Genomic DNA, 20,375 nt, shown 5'->3' with positions numbered 1-20,375 from the left:
GTGTATGCTCATCTTGACTTTTAATAAATTCCAAAATGAACACCAAAATAACAAAAAGAGAACAAACGATCAACAAACAGTCTGGCAAGGCACAAGGCTAAACACAGAACACAGAACAATCTCCCACAAACACACAGACAAACACACCCAACTAATATAGGACTTCCAATTAAAGGCAACACCACACAGCTGCCTTCAATTGGAAGTCCACCCCAATTAACCCTACATAGAAACAGACTACCTAGACTAAACATAGAATGCATGAATCTCAAACAGTGCCCAAAAAACCCCGGAATACTAAATCAAATGCCCTTACTACAAAAACACCACCCTGAACCACATAAAACAAATACCCTGTGCCACGTCCTGACCAAACTACAATAACAATTAACCCTTATACTGGCCAGGACATGACACATATACACGTATACCAACAACACAAACACACATACATTCACACTCACACACACTTTTCCACTCATCATATGCTGCTGCTACTCATTTTATATTTACATTTTAGTCATTTAGCAGACACTCTCGACCTACAGGAGCAATTGGGGTTAAGTAAGTGCCTTTCTCAAGGGCACATCGTCCGAGTTTTCACCTAGTCGGCTCGGGAATTCGAACCAGCGACTTTTCGGTTACTAGCCCAACGCTCTTAACCACTAGGCTAACTGCCGCCCTACTCTGTTCTTTTTTTTACTATTATTATTATTTTCTATCCTGATGCCTTATCACTTAACCCTGCCTTCATATTCATATACATATCTCAAGTACCTCATTCCCCTGCACATTGATCTGGTACTGGTACTCCATGTATACAAAATTCAGAACATCTTCCTAATATGGAGTTGCACTCCCTTTTCCCCTCAGAACAGCCTCTATTGGTCGGTGCATGGACTCTACAAGGTGTCAAAGCGTTCCACAGGGATACTGGGGCATGTTGTTTCCAATGCTTCCCACAAGTGTGTCAAGTTGGCTGGATATCCTTTGGGTGGTGAACCATTGTTGATACACACGGGAATCTATTGAGTGTGAAAAAGCCAACAGCTTTGCAGTTATTGACACTCTCAAACCGGTGCGCCTGGCACCTACTACCATACCCCGTTCAAAGACACTTAAATCTTTTGTCTTGCTCATTCACCCTCTGAGTGGCACACATACACAATCCATGCCTCAATTGCTCAAGGTTTAAACTTTTTTTTTTTTTTTACCTAACTCCTCCCGTTCATTTACAGTGATTTGAAGTGGATTTAACAAGTGATATCAATAAGGGATCATAGCTTTCACCTGGATTCACCTGGTGGTCAGTCTATGTCATGGAAATAACAAATGTTCCTAATGTTTTGTACACTCAGTGTAAAGCTTAGTTGTTGTGTATTTTAATCCTCTTGTGTTACTATTTGTTTTTATTACTTTTTGTTCATGTTTTTTTTACTGCATTGTTGGGAAGGGCTCGTAAGCAAGTCTGAAATATATGGTCAACTTTCATTTCTAGCTAATAATTTATTTATAGTAGTGTGGTTGTGCTGGTTTTGTCCAGCAGAAGGGGCCGCTCGCTCTAGTGGTTGCTTCACGCGTTCTCACTGCTGTAGTTCCCACGCTAGCTTGTCAGTTGAATGACTGACAAGCCAACCGTAAAAATGTGTTTCAAGAAAAATGGACAACATAATTTGTCTTTGTACTTCATGCCACAAACCAACTTTGTTTAATTGGCAAGAAGACGTGCACAAGTTTTAAAAAGGGGTAATTTAGATTTGCTGAAAGGACAGCAACAGTTGATGAACAGATCGACCTCTGCTGCAGAGAAATTTAAATGAGATTACATGGTTCTTGGCTAGGCATAAGAAGGCCTTTACCCTTTGCATACATAGTGAAAGAGTGCTTTTTGTCTTCAGCATAAATAATGTGCTGCCTTCAGTAGCAAACATGCAAATACATTAACTACAACTATCGGACACAACCTTAATAAGAAGGGTTGACGATATAGGAAAATACATTGGTAAGCAGCTAAACGAGGATTTATCAGTGGCTCCGTGTTTCAGCTTAGCATTGGATGAAAGCACAAATGTTTGTGACATTGCTCAGTTATGCGTATGGGTCCGGTCCCCTAAAGATGAGTCTTATCGGGGAGAAATGTTGTGATTATTACTGCAAAGTGAAACGGGAGGAGAGGATGTGTTGAATGCACTTCAGACCTTTATAAATGGGACCAATCTGAACTGGTAAAATCTTGCATGTGTGTGCCCTGATGGAGCCCCAAATAGAAGGGACTTGTCGGGCTAATGAGAAAGAGAGAGGGTATCCCCAACTTCGCTGCGTTTCTTTGCATGATGTTTCAAGAGGTACTTGTTGCAAAACTCAAGAACAGAGAGTTGAAGACTGTGATGCAGCTGTTTGTACAAGTGGTCAACTTTAAGGTTTCAATAGCAATCAAGATTCCAAGATGTACAATGAGTTTTTCCATGTCATTGAGAACCCGTTCCAAGTCCCAGTGTCTTCTCTGCCCCCAGTTATCACAGGCCTCTCCCTTGACTGTGCTGCAGTGGAATGTGAAGTTGTTGAACTTCTGGGAAATGACACCCTGAAAGCTGAGATGGGTACCGGTCTTTCCCACTTCTGGAACATGCTCCCTGACACAGAGTACCCAGCTCTGAAGCAGTGTGTGCAAAAAGTGATGTCCTTTTTTGTGAGCACATACAGTGCCTTGCGAAAGTATTCGGCCCCCTTGAACTTTTCAACCTTTTGCCACATTTCAGGCTTCAAACATAAAGATATAAAACTGTAATTTTTTGTGAAGAATCAACAACAAGTGGGACACAATCATGAAGTGGAACGAAATTTATTGGATATTTCTAACTTTTTTAACAAATAAAAAACTGAAAAATTGGGCGTGCAAAATTATTCAGCCCCCTGAAGTTAATACTTTGTAGCGCCACCTTTTGCTGCGATTACAGCTGTAAGTCGCTTGGGGTATGTCTCTATCAGTTTTGCACATCGAGAGACTGAAATTTCTGCCCATTTCTCCTTGCAAAACAGCTCGTGCTCAGTGAGGTTGGATGGAGAGCGTTTGTGAACAGCAGTTTTCAGTTCTTTCCACAGATTCTCGATTGGATTCAGGTCTGGACTTTGACTTGGCCATTCTAACACCTGGATATGTTTATTTGTGAACCATTCCATTGTAGATTTTGCTTTATGTTTTGGATCATTGTCTTGTTGGAAGACAAATCTCTGTCCCAGTCTCAGGTCTTTTGCAGACTCCATCAGGTTTTCTTCCAGAATGGTCCTGTATTTGGCTCCATCCATCTTCCCATCAATTTTAACCATCTTCCCTGCCCCTGCTGAAGAAAAGCAGGCCCAAACCATGATGCTGCCACCACCATGTTTGACAGTGGGGATGGTGTGTTCAGGGTGATGAGCTGTGTTGCTTTTACGCCAAACATAACGTTTTGCATTGTTGCCAAAAAGTTCGATTTTGGTTTCATCTGACCAGAGCACCTTCTTCCACATGTTTGGTGTGTCTCCCAGGTGGCTAGTGGCAAATTTTAAACAACACTTTTTATGGATATCTTTAAGAAATGTCTTTCTTCTTGCCACTCTTCCATAAAGGCCAGATTTGTGCAGTATACGACTGATTGTTGTCCTATAGACAGAGTCTCCCACCTCAGCTGTAGATCTCTGCAGTTCATCCAGAGTGATCATGGGCCTCTTGGCTGCATCTCTGATCAGTCTTCTCCTTGTATGAGCTGAAAGTTTAGAGGGACGGCCGGGTCTTCGTAGATTTGCAGTGGTCTGATACTCCTTCCATTTCAATATTATCGCTTGCACAGTGCTCCTTGGGATGTTTAAAGCTTGGGAAATCTTTTTGTATCCAAATCCGGCTTTAAACTTCTCCACAACAGTATCTCGGACCTGCCTGGTGTGTTCCTTGTTCTTCATGATGCTCTCTGCGCTTTAAACGGACCTCTGAGACTATCAGAGAACAGGCGCATTTATACGGAGACTTGATTACACACAGGTGGATTCTATTTATCATCATTAATCATTTAGGTCAACATTGGATCATTCAGAGATCCTCACTGAACTTCTGGAGAGAGTTTGATGCACTGAAAGTAAAGGGGCTGAATAATTTTGCACGGCCAATTTTTCAGTTTTTTATTTGTTAAAAAAGTTTGAAATATCCAATAAATTTCGTTCCACTTCATAATTGTGTCCCACTTGTTCTTGATTCTTCACAAAAAAATACAGTTTTATATTTTTATGTTTGAAGCCTGAAATGTGGCAAAAGGTCGAAAAGTTCAAGGGGGCCGAATACTTTCGCAAGGCACTGTATACTTGTGAATCAACATTTTAAACCATGAACTTTGTGAAGAGAAAAACACATGAAAAGACTGACCAATGCACATCTGGACTGCATTACAATGATTGCAATGACACAGTACAAGTATTGTATGAGGAGTGTCATGGAGCAGCAGGTACACCTCCGCTCATCAGGTTATTAAGCATGTTGCTCTTCAAAAGGGGTGTTTATAACACAACTAGGCCTATTTGTTTTATGAAAAGAGTCATGGAGCAGCAGGTACACCTCCGCTCATCAGGTTATTAAGCATGTTGCTCTTCAAAAGGGGTGTTTATAACACAACTAGGCCTATTTGTTTTATGAGAAGAGTCAAGGTGCAGCAGGTACACCTCCACTCATCAGGTTATTAAGCAGGTTTGCTCTTCAATAGGTGTGTTTATACATGGCTATTTGTTTTATGTGCTGCATTTGGAGTGTATTTTTCGAAAAAAAAATATTACATTAGCAGACAAAACTTCTTAATTGAGGTATGTTATTTCAATTTGAGGTTAACGCGGCGGCTCTCTCAGTGATTGAATTCTGCCAATTTGTTACTACCACTGCTCGAGAGGAGGAAATCAAGGTGTGACATGGCCGTATTGAAAACAGGCAGACGTAAGACAGTTCTTCCTCCAGGGCAAGATACCACTGTTAGGTGTCGAACACACTTACAGACTGAGAAATAGTCTATGTTGTTGTCCCCTAATACTAGCTCACTTCATCTGCCTGAAGGTCTACACATACTGGAAGTGCTAATCACTATGATAAAAGGTTGTTCCTCCTCCATCCTACATCCCTGTTTCTGTTATTAACACCACCAAACACAGTTTCACACTAGTCCTGTGTACTAGTTTGTGACGCATACTGTTTAAGTGGTGTACCCAGCAGCAGTGGAGCCAGTGGAGAAAAATCTGACACAGATACAGAAAAATGAGACATGTTATTCAGTACAGGAAGATACCACAGCCACGAATGAAGAGCCTAGCTCTACACCAGACAGCAAAACATGGGACCCCGTTAGTATCAGATCACTTGACTGTTGAACAACAGGCCGCTGCCAAGAGAATGCTTTTGGCAGTGATGATTTTTCAAGGAATGAGGATGATATAGGCTGTATTCCATCACTCCAAATCCACATCAGATTGAAAGACCCGACCCCTGTACAAAATACTTACATATCTGTTCCAAAGCCAGTACACCAGGAGGTGAAGGAGTACCTGCAGGATCTAATCAACAGGGGCTGAATCACAAAATATAAGTCACCCTACTTTTCACACATTGTCTCTGTCAGAAAGAAATATGGGTGTATAAGACTCTGCTGTGACTACAGAGAACTGAACCGGAAATCAGTACCAGACAGACACCCCATCCCTACAATACAGGACATGTTAGATAGCCTCAGTGGCTTCCTCACCAGGGGTTTCATCACACCCTGGGGCTTATATCAGTGGGTGAGGATTCCCTTCGGCTCTGCCCCGGCCGAGTTCCAGAGAACATGGAGGAATGTCTGTGGGGTCCGATAGATGATATCTGTCAGCCATATCTAGACGACAACCTAGTTCACAGCCAGTCCTTTGATGAGTATGTCAGACACATCCACACAGTCCTACTTCAATACCAACAGCATGGCATCATGCTCACTGCTAAGAAATGTGAAATGTTCAGGGCTAAAGTGAGGTTCCTAGGCAGGATGGGGTCAAAAGACGGTTACACCATGGACCCAGCAGATGTGCCTCCTGTCCTTGAAGGAGAGACATCCAGCTACAGTAGGGGAACTCAGGCAGGTGTTAGTGTTATTTTCCTAATACAAGTTGTATATACATTTGAAGTCGGAAGTTTACATACACCTTAGCCAAATACATTTAAATTCAGTTTTTAACAATCCCTGACATTAAATCCTCGTAAAAATTCCCTGTCTTAGGTCAGTTAGGATCACCACTTTATTTTAAGAATGTTAAATGTCAGAATAATAGTAGATAATGATTTATTTCAGCTTTTATTTCTTTCATCACATTCCCAGTGGGTCAGAAGTTTACATACAGTTGTGACCAAATGTTTTGAGAATGACACAAATATTAATTGTCTTTAGATATTTGTGTCAGATGTTGCTATGGGATACTGAAGTATAATTACAAGCATTTCATAAGTGGCAGGTTTTATTGACAATTACATGAAGTTGATGCAAAGAGTCAATATTTGCAGTGTTGACCCTTCTTTTTCAAGACCTCTGCAATCCACCCTGGCATGCTGTCAATTAACTTCTGGGCCACATCCTGACTGTTGGCAGCCCATTCTTGCATAATCAATGCTTGGAGTTTGTCAGAATTTGTGTGTCCACCTGCCTCTTGAGGATTGACCACAAGTTCTCAATGGGATTAAGGTCTGGGAAGTTTCCTGGCAATGGACCCTAAATATTGATGTTTTGTTCCCCTTGCCATTTAGTTATCACTTTTGCCTTATGGAAAGGTGCTCCATCATACTGGAAAAGGCATTGTTCGTCACCAAACTGTTCCTGGATGGTTGGGAGAAATTGCCCTCGGAGGATGTGTTGGTACCATTCTTTATTCATGGCTGTGTTCTTAGGCAAAATTGTGAGTGAGCCCACTCCCTTGGCTGACAAGCAACCCCACACATGAATGGTCTCAGGATGCTTTACTGTTGGCATGACACAGGACTGATGGTAGCGCTCACCTTGTCTTCTCTGGACAAGCTTCTTTCCGGATGCCCCAAACAATCGGAAAGGGGATTCATCAGAGAAAATGACTTTACCCCAGTCCTCAGCAGTCCAATCCCTGTACCTTTTGCAGAATATCAGTCTGTCCCTGATGTTTTTCCTAGAGAGAAGTGGCTTCTTTGCTGCCCTTCTTGACACCAGGCCATCATCCAAAAGTCTTTGCCTCACTGTGTGTGCAGGTGCACTCACACCTGCCTGCTGCCATTCCTGAGCAAGCTCTGTACTGGTTGTGCCCCTATCCCACAGCTGAATCAACTTTAGGAGACGGTCCTGGCGCTTGCTGGACTTTCTTGGGCGCCCTGAAGCCTTCTTCACAACAATTGAACCGCTCTCCTTGAAGTTCTTGATGATCCGATAAATGGTTGATTTAGGTGCAATCTTACTGGCAGCAATATCCTTGCCTGTGAAGCACTTTTTTGTGCAAAGCAATGATGACGGCACGTGTTTCCTTGCAGGTAACCATGATTGACAGAGGAAGAACAATGATTCCAAGCACCACCCTTCTTTTGAAGCTTCCAGTCTGTTATTCGAACTCAATCAGAATGACAGAGTGATCTCCAGCCTTGTCCTCGTCAACACTCACACCTGTGTTAACGAGAGAATAACTTATTTGATGTCAGCTGGTCCTTTTGTGGCAGGGCTGAAATGCAGTGGAAATGTTTTTGGGGGATTCAGTTCATTTGCATGGCAAAGAGGGACTTTGCAATTAATTGCAATTCATCTGAGCACTCTTCATAACATTCTGGAGTTTATGCAAATTGCCATCATACAAACTGAGGCAGCAGACTTTGTGAAAATATATATTTGTGTCATTCTCAAAACTTTTGGCCACAACTGTACACTCAATTAGTATTTGGTAGACCCTGCCTCACACAGGAAGCGGCGCAGGTCCTAATCCAGGCACTTGTCATCTCCCGTCTGGATTACTGCAACTCGTTGTTGGCTGGGCTCCCTGCCTGTGCCATTAAACCCCTACAACTCATCCAGAACGCCGCAGCCCGTCTGGTGTTCAACCTTCCCAAGTTCTCTCACGTCACCCCGCTCCTCCGCTCTCTCCACTGGCTTCCAGTCGAAGCTCGCATCCGCTACAAGACCATGGTGCTTGCCTACGGAGCTGTGAGGGGAACGGCACCTCCGTACCTTCAGGCTCTGATCAGGCCCTACACCCAAACAAGGGTACTGCGTTCATCCACCTCTGGCCTGCTCGCCTCCCTACCTCTGAGGAAGCACAGTTCCCGCTCAGCCCAGTCAAAACTGTTCGCTGCTCTGGCACCCCAATGGTGGAACAAGCTCCCTCACGATGCCAGGACAGCGGAGTCAATCACCACCTTCCGGAGACACCTGAAACCCCAGCTCTTTAAGGAATACCTGGGATAGGATAAAGTAATCCTTCTAACCCCCCCTTAAAAGATTTAGATGCACTATTGTAAAGTGGTTGTTCCACTGGATATTATAAGGTGAATGCACCAATTTGTAAGTCGCTCTGGATAAGAGCGTCTGCTAAATGACTTAAATGTAAAATGTAAATGGTAGCATTGCCTTTAAATTGTTTAACTTGGGTCAAACATTTTTGATAGCCTTCCACAAGCTTCCCACGGTTTGTTGGGTGAATTTTTGCCCATTCCTCCTGACAAAGTTGGTGTAACTGAGTCAGGTTTGTAGGCCTCCTTTCTCGCACACACTTTTTCAGTTCTGCCCACAAATGTTCTATAGGATTGAGGTCAGGGCTTTGTGATGGCCACTCCAATACCTTGACGTTGTTGTCCTTAAGCCATTTGGCCACGACTTTGGAAGTATGCTTGGGGTCATTGTCCATTTGGAAGACCCATTTGCGACCAAGCTTTAACTTCCTGACTGATGTCTTGAAATGTTGCTTCAATATATCCACATAATCTTCCTACCTCATGATGCCATCTATTTTGTGAAGTGCACCAGTCCCTCCTGCAGCAAAGCACCCCCACAACATGATGCTGCCACCCCCGTGCTTCACTGTTGGGATGGTGAAATGGATGGTATTCTTCTGCTTGTGAGCTTCCCCCTTTTTCCTCCAAATGGTCGTTATGGCCAAACAGTTACATTTTTGTTTCATCAGACCAGACAACTCTCTAAAAAGTACGATCTTTGTCCCGATGTGCAGTTGCAAACCGTAGTCTGGCTTTTTTATGGCGGTTTTGGAGCAGTGGCTTCTTTGCTGAGCCTGAAAGGCCAGGTTATGTCAATATAGCACTCGTTTTACTGTGGATATAGATACTTTTGGACCTGTTTCCTCCAGCATCTTCACAAGGTCCTTTGCTGTTGTTCTGAGATTGATTTGCAAACGGAGACGCAGATAGCCTATCAAGGATGCCATTGGATATTATTATTATACATTTATTTTTTTCAACTGTGTTATTGCACAAAGAGTGAGTCCATGCATCTTATTTTGTGACTTGCTAAGCAAAAGGGTTTGAATACTTATTGACTCAAGATATTTAAACTTTTCATTTTTTATTAATTTGTAAAAATGTCTAAAAACATAATTCCACTTTGAAGTTATTTGTTATTACACAAAATCTCAATTTAATCATTTTTAAATTCAGGCTGTAACACAACAACATTTGGAAAAGTCAAGGGGTGTGAATACTCTCTGAAGGCGCTGTAAAAGGCTTAAAAAATGAAAAAGCAAACTTGCTGCATGCAAGAGTCGAACAGCTGAGGTAAGTATCACGTGTCAAGTGAGCAAATCCACTATTCTAAAATATTATCTCTGCACTAATATGCACACAACTAATTTTATTGGCACTTTCAAGAGGGCATGTCAGCAAGAAGTTTCCCGCCTGGGAACAGTAGCCAATCAAATGCATGCATTTGACCTGCTTGAGAATTTAAACAATAACAATAACAAAGTGGGCCCCGTTGTCTACACCCGTTGTATTCGGTGCATGTGACAAATGCAGTTTGATTTGATTTGCTGATCTACGATCAGAGCTCTGACCACGTCCGTACCAGACAGGTTAAACACGGGTCGATGGGGTCAAAAAAAGTCAATAGTCATTATGCTATTCAGAGTTCAATCAGTATGCATCAGCTGTTTGGAGCAAAGGAAGGAGCAGTAAGAAGACAAAGGAATATTTAGAAGTCCAAAGAAACATGCATAGTACGGACAACATTTCTTAACTTCATCCCAAATCTAGTCCCAATGGCCACAGGAGTTGGCAAGACAGTACAAACAGATCTGGGACCAGTCTACATTTTGTCCTCTATAGACACTCACCTGGAGTAAACACAGGAGGTCAGTATGGCTGGAATGGTTGTTTTTATACTGCTACCAGTATTCTATATTTGGTGTGGGAACCTTGGGTTACATTGACAGTAGGTAAACATGAACTATACCATATCTGTTTGTGCTGTGTACCCAACTCGAATCGTTCATGTCATACCAAATGTTTGGCATAACAATGTCCATAGGATTTAAAAAGACCGCACAAACAGATGTGGGATCAGTCTAATCAACTACCAGCATTGTATTTTCCGTGGTTATTGGAAGCCGAGGAGAATGCACAGTACTTAAGAAAGTTTTCTGAAAAGCTTTTTGGTAACATTTCATTGGAAGGTCTGCTTGTAAGTCAGACCTTTTGGACTTGTTAGACTAATATGTTTTGATCCTCAATAACTTGAAGTACATGCATTGGTATTATCATATTTGAGATGCTTTCTCTCAAAGCAATCTGGCTCATATATCAAATAAAACAAAGACAAATGGATTGCATAATGAATCGGATATGTATAGCACTTTATTTCCAAGTGCTCCAAATGCTTATTTATTCATTGTAAAGGAGAACACTCGCCTCAAAATTCTCTCCACTCACTCACTCACTCACTCACTCACTCACTCACTCACTCACTCACTCACTCACTCACTCACTCACTCACTCACTCACTCACTCACTCACTCACTCACTCACTCACTCACTCACTCATAAAGCCTTCCCTTCTCTCTCCACAGGTACTGCGAGTGGTGCGTCTGATAAAGATCTCCCCGGCACTAGAGGACTTTGTGTACAAGATATTTGGTCCCGGTAAGAAGCTGGGCAGCTTGGTGGTGTTCACAGCGAGCCTGCTCATAGTCATGTCCGCCATCAGTCTACAGATGTTCTGCTTCGTGGAGGAACTGGACCGATTCACCACCTTTCCCAGAGTAAGAGTTATTGGAAGCACAACTGGTATAGTGAGTTATGATGCAGTCATAATGCATTATAAGACCTGTTCTAAGCATCTATGATCCCATTTTAATGTTAATCCTTCAGTGAATCATGTAGGCCTGCTGTAACTCATTCACTGACATCTAGGGTAAGACCTCATTCACTCACTCACACACTCATTCACTTATGGTAATCAATGATTGGGAGGAGTTTAATATTACAGTACAAATTCCTGAATTGTAATTTTCTGAGCAACTGAACCTGTAGCATAAAAACGGGTCCCACTATTAACTCACAATTTTCTCCCCACTGAACACTACCCATTCTTTTCTTCTTGAACACGTGATGCTCAGGTGTTACAAAATCTGGAAAAAGTTAGGGAAATCATGCTAGTGTGGTGGTATTTAATTTGTCGACAGATGTGGAGCCCACCGCCACCTCCTTTGATTTCTAAGTGCTCATCAGCTTCTTTCTTTCTCATTAGTCACATCCTTTCATCCACCCCCCCTCCCCTCCCCCTCTTTTTTCCGCTTCCACTGATTCCAGCACAGTGGGACTTGGAGTGGTTCTCGTAAACAGATGCCGCTCTTCGTCTTCTCTTTTCCGGGACACGGCCACACACACACACAGACATACACACACACAAACAAACTCACATATGGATTCACACATGGATTCACACCAACCACAAGTGCATGGACACACTCACATACACACACAGGCACATATGGGTACATACACACAGGGGCACATAATGCATACACACCGCACACACATCAGATTTAATGATGTCCCCCGTGGATAGACCTGTTGCTGGGTTTATCATTATCTGCAGTGACTTGGGGTGTAGATTTAGGAGAGGAGAAGAGAGGTGAGCAGAGGGGAGAAGACAGGAGAGGGATCAGTCTTATTCTCTATCTCCAATAACCCCCTTAGCCCCCCTCCGTTTTGTGCAATCCCACGAGCCCTATCGTGTCATAGTGGTATCCCAATTCAAGTTTGAGCGAGACGTAGTGCCTTTTCAGCCCTCTAGTTGGTCCTCCAAACAAAGCAAATCGAGATGCAGACTTTCTTTCGAGTGGTAACCAAAACTCCCATGAAGCTCTGCGACCCAAGTTTGGAGAGTTGCTTCAGGAAAAATGACAGACAAATATACTAGGAGGGAAGCAAATGTAAGTAATTATAACTTCATAGCAAATCATGCTTTGCTCAGAATGTTTGTGCAATACATTTCATCGATTGAAAAACACTTCTGGATCATGAATGGGAAGCTACGCACTTTTTTCTCAGCCTCCGCGATCTGAAATATTACATAAGCTTCAGCGGGCTTACTTGTTGCTGCTGACCAAGATTACCACCGGCAATGAAAAGAGGAAGGAAAGGGGGACACCAAGCTAGGATGAAAAGACAGGCTCCTCTTCCTAATATCTTGATGGCTAATGTCCAATCGCTGGAAAATAAACTTTGAACTCAGTGCAAGGCTTCAATCTCAGAGGGAAATCAGGGAATGCTGTGCCTTCGTTTTTACAGAGACATGCTTTACGAATGATACACTCGACTGCTATTCAACCAGAAAGCGTTTCCATTTTCTGTATGGATCGAACGGCGGTTTCAGATAAGAGTAGGGGGAGGGATATCTTTCCTCATCAACAATTACTGGTCTCCCAAAGTTGAAAACATCTCAAGCTTCTGTTCACTCGACCTGGAGTTTCTTTTTTTTTCTCTGTGTTTTTGTACTTTTACCCCTATTTCAGGAATTTTGTGATAACCAATTGGTAGTTACGGTCTTGTCCCACCGCTGCAACTCCCCTATGGACTCGGGAGAGGCGAAGGTCGAGAGCCATGCGTCCTCCGACACACAACCCAACCAAGCCGCATTGCTCCTTGACACACTGCTCACTTAACCTGGAAACCAGCCGCACCAATGTAACGGAGGAAACGCCATCCAGCTGGCGACCCATGTCAGTTTGCAGGCGCCCGACTACAAGGAGTTGCTGTAGCGCGATGGGACAAGGAAATCCCTGCCGGCCAAACCCTCCCCTAACCTGTACGTCCCTGGGCCAATTGTGCGCCACCTCATGGGTCTCCCGTTCACGGCCGGCTGTGTCACAGCCTGGGATCGAACCCGGGTCTGTAGTGATGCCTCAAACACTGCGATGCAGTGCCTTAGACTGCTGCGCCACTCGGGAGGCGCCTACGACCTGGAGTTTCTGATGTTAAAATGCCGACCCCACTATATGCCAAGGGAATTCACGTGTTATTATAACATTGATGTACATACCGCCACAAGCAAACACCAAGTCGACACTTAGCGAACTGTACAAGATCATGAGCCAGCAAGACTCCTCTCACCTGGAAGCAATCTTTTTTGTCACAGGGAATTTTAATAACAGAGCACGTAAAAAAAAATCATAATAAAAATGTATCCTGCCCCTCAAAACAAATTTCTGGACCGTGTCATTTTGGAGACAATTTTATTGTAAATAAGAATATAATATCTTTCTTAACATTTCATCTGGATGCTAACGTGATTACAGATAATCCTGAATGAATTGTGAATCATGATGAATGACAAAGTTACAGAGGGTCAAAGATTATACCCCCAAGCTAACCTCTCACCATTACCAGTAACGAGGGAGGTTAGCATGTCTTGGGGTTATGACTTTGACCCTCTGTAACTTGTGCAGCCAGGATCCATACAGTGAGCAAGTTATCCTCTTTCTATCTGTTTATTGTACTGGTGCATGTGTGATCAAGTGTGTGTTCCTTTTGTGTGTTTGCCATTTCACTGGCGGTGCTTGTTTTCGGGATGTGGGTTGTGTTTGCCATTTTGCTGGCGGTGCTTGTTTTTGGGACGCGGGTTGTGTTTGCCATTTCGCTGGCGGTGCTTGTTTTCAGGATGCGGGTTGTGTTTGCCATTTCGCTGGCGGTGCTTGTTTTCGGGAGGCGGGGTGTGTTTGCCATTTCGCTGGCGGTGCTTGTTTTCAGGATGCGGGTTGTGTTTGCCATTTCGCTGGCGGTGCTTGTTTTAGGGATGTGGGTTGTGTTTGCCATTTTGCTGGCGGTGCTTGTTTTCGGGATGCGGGGTGTGTTTGTGAACTCATTTTAGCTCACAAAAAGATTGTTGCATGGCTAATACTAGACAGAAAAACACTGCAAAGAGTTCTATGAAGATTTAATAGATTTGCAGGAAAATTACTTTAAGTCCTTCCTGTATCTCTATGGATTCTACCAACAAAAGGGTTGATGATCTGTTTAAGAATGTAATGGAATTTAAACAGAGTTTGGATTTTACGCAGTCGGAGGTGGAGGAGCTAAACGCCGTGAATGTCTTCCAGCCAGACCACATTCAAAACCATGTCTGAGGATTTCGCAATTTTCCAAACAACACTTGACAAGCACTCTTCCAAAGGAGTCTACCTCGAAAACCAATCGAGGCGCAATAACATTTTAATCGATGGGTTGAGGACGTAAAGACTAAAACTTGGTATAACACAGAAGTCAAGGCCAAGAAACTCCTGGCAAATCTTCTCAAACCGGACCCCAAACTCATCGAGATGGAGAGGGCGCATAGAAATGGCACTTTCTTCCCCGAAGGACAGCCCAGATCTATAGTGGTGAAACCGCTCAGGTTCAAAGACAAGGAGGAGATTCTCAGAATAGCCAAGTGCCTGAAGGGAACCAAAATCTTCATCAATGAAGACTTCTCTGAAAAGGTACACCTCAAAAGAAAGGAACTGCTGCCACGACTAATTGAAGAACGAAAAGTATGGACTTGTAGCGTGATCTGTGTCTATTTTAGCCCTTGGCAACGCAGACGCTCGTTGGCGTGCGCGAGCAGTGTGGGTTCAATAATTGAATAATATATATTTATACATTTATTTTTGCAATGCTCGCACACGCGACGCGAGCGGAGTAGTCAGCCTGTAAGACAAACTTATTTCATTTGAATGTTCAGTCTTCCTAAAAATCATGACAACCTTGTTCATTATATGTCTTCTCTCAATCATGAATTTTCCATTGTTGCCCTTTCAGAAACATGGTTGACTGAAGAGACAAATCTCCTTATAATGCTGTTCACCACTGTAGAGTGGCCATTTTTGTTCATTAACATTTTCAATTCTTTCTAAGAAAAGAACTTGCACTTACATCTGATAACATTGATGTCGAATCTCTTTTCATAGAAATTCCCTCCTGTTCATTTTATGGTTGAAAAAAAGTGGTAATTGGATGCATCTATCGACCAACCGATTCTGACATTGATAGTTTTATTTATATCCTTGCATCAACCTTGGATTTGATTAATAATGAAGATAACATGAGTTTTCTATTGGGTGATTACAACATAAACTTATTTACCACTCACTGACGTCAGACTTTTTGAATACTTTATACTTCAGCTCTCTGTATCCCCTCATCTATAAGCCCACAAGAGTGAACAGTTCATATGCCACCCTTATTGATAATATTTTTGCTAATTATTTGAATAATGTGGCTAATACAGGTATACTTTATACTAAGATTTCTGACCACTTTCCAATTTTCCACATCTCTTTGGCAGCTGGAAGTTAACAGATGGGAATGATTAGTAGGATTAAGAGTAGAATATTTAACAAATGTAATTGTGAGCACGTTTAGATGCTGATTGATGATATTTCATGGGAAATTCTTTATTATCAGGCCGATGCGGAGTCTACTTACTTTTCTCACATCTTTCAATTAAATTAAATAGAGAAAACTGATGGAAATTCCTTGGATTACATTAAATGACATTTCCCAACTCTTCTTCAGTTTGATCCTCCTGATGTAATGAAGGTGATGGAAGTAATTCGTAACTTAAAGATAGCGGCAGCAAGTCATGATGAGATTGGTAACTCTTTACCAAACCAATGCAAACTGGTATTGTTCCTAAAGAATTGAAAACGGCCAAAGTTATAGTTATGTTTACAGTAGAGACAATGTGTTTATGCAAACGGCTGTGCATTTACCAGGACCAAGATATGCTGTGGTGTGCCACAGGGTTCGATAATTGGACCTTTGTTATTCCTAATCTATATCAATGACCTTGCTACTGTGTCTTCTACTGTACTTCCCATTCTCTTTAATGCTGTTACTAATTTGATTTTATCACACAATAATTTTAACTCACTAATTAATGAAGCCAACTCCGCCATGGCCAAATTTTCTGAATTGTTCCAGATAAACAAATGATCTTTAAATGTTAAAAAATCCAACTTTATTTTATTCACTAGTAAGAATAACAAATACATTGTGGACAACCCTTCAAATTAGGGGATTCGGCGACGCATGTGGCAAGGTCTACAGACTATCACGGACTACAAAGGCAAATCCTCCCAGACAAGCTTAACACATTCTATCATCGCTTAAAGGCAGACATTACTGTTCCATCTAGGAAGATTCTCACTGCTCCGGATGACTAGGTGCTTTCGCTGTCCGAGACTGACATGAGGAAAACTCTCAAAAGAGTGAATACTCACAAAGCTGCCAGGGGGCATCTATGGCTGCTTCCCTGCTACTGAGCCATTTACTTACGTTCGTATTCTTATCTTTTCATATTTCTTATTTTTGTTGCATTGTTGAGAAGGAACCTGCAAGTAAGCATTTTGTTGGATGGTGTATACCATGTGTATCCTGTACATACAAGTAATGAAACTTGAAACTAATGCAGAGACAAAATATGATGCATATTTTGTTGTCATAAAGTTAATTGACTTGCTAACATTAGCCAGCTAGCTATACATTTAGCTTGCTATTTAAGTGTTTAACATTTGTATGAAGTGTCATTTGTGTTGTTTAATATTTTAGGGACGCCTGAGCAAACCAGCAATTGCAAACCAGACTGTCATCTTGGGAAACTCATTGGACATAAAGTCTAGCTAGCTAAAGCATGTATTGCATAATTGAATAAGCACTTTTGTAAGCCTTGCTGTTCATTAAAAAACAGCAAGTCAATCACTTTCATGTTTCTTTATTGTAGTAGGCTAACGTTCACATTAAGGATGGAAGATACTGTATATGTCATGCAATGCAGCTGAAGTAACATAGCTAACTCTTTTCTTGCGTATAGTGTAGTGGTGGATAAAACATGTATGCCTACAGTGCCATCAGAAAGTATTAATAACCCTGGACAAATTCCATATCTTGTTGTTTTACGGCCTGAATTCAAAATCGATTAAATATGAAAAAAATGAACCCATCTACACACAATACATCCTGACAATATGAAAACATGTTTTTAGAAATGTTTGCACATTTATTGAAATTTTAATTACAGAAATACCTCATTTACGTAAGTATTCACACCCCTCGGTCAATACGTTATAATCACCTTTGGTCTTTTTTGGTAGGTCTGTAAGAGCTTTGCACACCTGGATTGTACAAGATTTGCACATTCTTGGTTGGCTGTTGATCATTGCTAGACAGTCATTTTCAAGTCTTGCCAAATATTTCCAAACCAATTTAAGTCAAAACTGTAACTAGGCCACTCAGGAACATTCAGTGTCATCCTGGTAAGCAACTGCAGTGTATACTTGGCCTTGTGTTTTAGGTTATTGTCCTGCTGAAAGCTGAATATGTCTTCCACTGTCTGTTGGAAAGCAGACTGAACCAGGTTTTCCTCTATGATTTTTGCTTGTGCTTAGCTCTATTCCGTTATTTTTTATCCTAAAAAACTCCCTAGTCTTTGCTGATGACAAGTATACCGATAACATGATACAGCCGCCACAATTCTTGAAAATATGAAGACTGGTACTCATTGATGTGTTGTGTTGGATTTGTCCCAAACATAACACTTTCTATTCAGGAATTTTTGTTGTTGTTGTTGTTGTTGTTGTTGTGTGCCTTATGTAAACAGGATGTATGTTTTGGAATATTTATATTATGTACAGGCTTCCTTTCACTGTCATTTAGGTTAGTATTGTGGAGTAACTACAATGCTATTGATCCATCCTCAGTTTTCTTCTATCACAGCCATTAAACTCTGTAACTGTTTTAAAGTTACCATTGGCCGCATGGTGAAATCCCTGAGTGGTTGCCTGTATATTTGTAGTGACTGAGTGTATTGATACACCATCCAAAGTCTTATTAAAAACTTAACCGTGCTCAGAAGGATATTCAATGTCTGCTTTTAAATGTTTTTACCCATCTACCAATAGGTGACTTTCTTTCAAGGCAATGGAAAGCCTCCCTGGTCTTTGTGGTTGAATCTGTGCTTGAAATTCACGGCTCGACTGAGGGACCTTACAGATAATTGTATGTGTGGGGTACAGAGATGATGTAGTCATTCAAAAATCATGTTAAACACTATTATTGCACACATAGTTCATGCAACTTATTATGTGACTTGTTAATCACATTGACATAACAAAGGGGTTTAATACTTATTGACCCAAGACATTTCAGCTTTTCATATTTTATTAATTTGTAAAAATTTATAAAAACATAATTCCACTTTGACATTATGGGTTATTGTGTGTAGACCAGTGACAGAAAATCTTAATTTAATACATGTTATATTCAGTCTGTAACGCAACACAATGTGGAAAAAGTAAAGGGGTGTGAATACTTTCTGAAGGCACTGTATCTATCTAGGCAATCTGTGTATGGACCCTAAAACATTTGGTATAACTATTAGTTCAGAAGAATGGTTTTAATTGCTTCCAATCATTAATCCCCAAGAAATTGCAGAAAATGACTGAGTGAAGGAAATGTGACCGTTACATGTCAAACTGCTATTATGGAGTGAAAGTCCTGCTGCAGTAGCCTTCTACTCCGCATTGAACCACAGCCAGAGGGTGGGTACATTATGGGCACATAGTTGTTTTGCAGTTCTCATTTGTTTCTCATATGGTAAGTATGTTTTTGTTGTATGACAACTACAAAGAAAGCTATTGCTGCCGCCAGTACAGGCATTGTGAAAGGGATCCCCATTAGCCGACGCCAATGGCGACAGCTAGACTTACTGTGGTCCGACACTTAATGTAAAAGACATTGCAGACAAAAAAAGTACTTTACAATTTACATACATTTAAAAACATGAACGTGTGTGTGTGTGTGTGTGTGTGTGTGTGTGTGTGTGTGTGTGTGTGTGTGTGTGTGTGTGTGTGTGTGTGTGTGTGTGTGTGTGTGTGTGCGCGCACACATCTATCAGTTACACGTACATGTCAATACATACACACAACTCGTAGGTCACATGGGGGAGAGGCGTTATGCTGTGAGGTGTTGCTTTATTTGTTTTTTAAAACCAGGTTTACTGTTCACTTGCACTATTTAAGATGTAAGGGAGTTCCATGCACTCATGGCTCTGTATAATACTGTACGTTTCCAGGAATTTGTTCTGGACCTCGGGACTGTGAAAAGACCCCTGGTGGCATGTCTGGTGGGGTACGTGTGTGTGTCAGTGCTGTGTGTAAGTTGACTATGCAAACAATTTGGAATAACCAACAAATTAATATTCCGTATAAAAACAAGGAGATATGCAGTCAGTCTTTCCTCATCTCTCAGCAAAGAGATACTGGCATGCATAGTATTAAGATTATCCCTCTGATTATAATGAAGAGCAAGATGTGCTGCTCTGTTCTGGGCCAGCGGCAGCTTAAATAGGTCTTACTTTGCACCACTTGACCATATATTAAAATATAAGATATAACTAGTGCCTGAATGACTTGCTTTGTGCAGTGTGCTGTCAAAAAAGCAGAGCATCTCTTTATTACGGACCGAACTCTCCCCAACTATACAACCATTGAATCTATATTTTTTGACCATGACAGTTTATTCTAAGGTAGCACCAAGTAATTTAGTCTCATCTTGTTCAACAGCCACACCATTCATTACCAGATTCAGCTGAGGTCTAGAACTTAGGGAATTATTTTAACAAAATACAATGCTATTAGTTTTAGAGATGTTCAAGACCAGTTTATTACTGGTCACCCATTCCAAAACAGACTGCAACTCTTTGTTAAGAGTTTCAGTGACTTAATTAGCTGTGGTTGCTGATGCGTATGTGGTTGAATCATTAGCATACACGGACACACATGCTTTGTTTAATGCCAATGGCAGGTCATTGTTAAAAATAAAAAACAGTAGAGGGCCTAGAGAGCTG

At 41.6% G+C, this 20,375-nt stretch overlaps 1 protein-coding gene across 3 annotated transcripts in view; it reads left to right on the top strand.

Moving 5' to 3' along the window:
- Nucleotides 1-20,375, top strand: part of nalcn (sodium leak channel, non-selective) — a 357,726-nt gene that overhangs the window by 195,053 nt on the left and 142,298 nt on the right. For all 3 annotated transcript variants that reach the window (XM_014163790.2, XM_014163789.2, XM_014163792.2), the window contains one exon: nt 11,059-11,250. In XM_014163790.2, the coding sequence (XP_014019265.1) occupies nt 11,059-11,250 (192 nt within the window). The remainder of the gene's footprint in view (nt 1-11,058; nt 11,251-20,375) is intronic.

Source organism: Salmo salar, chromosome ssa21 (genome assembly GCF_905237065.1).
Source record: "Salmo salar chromosome ssa21, Ssal_v3.1, whole genome shotgun sequence".
In the NCBI taxonomy this organism is placed as follows: Eukaryota; Metazoa; Chordata; class Actinopteri; order Salmoniformes; family Salmonidae; genus Salmo; species Salmo salar.
Note: the sequence above shows the minus strand (reverse complement) of the source record. Positions and strands in the feature narration are given on the sequence as shown.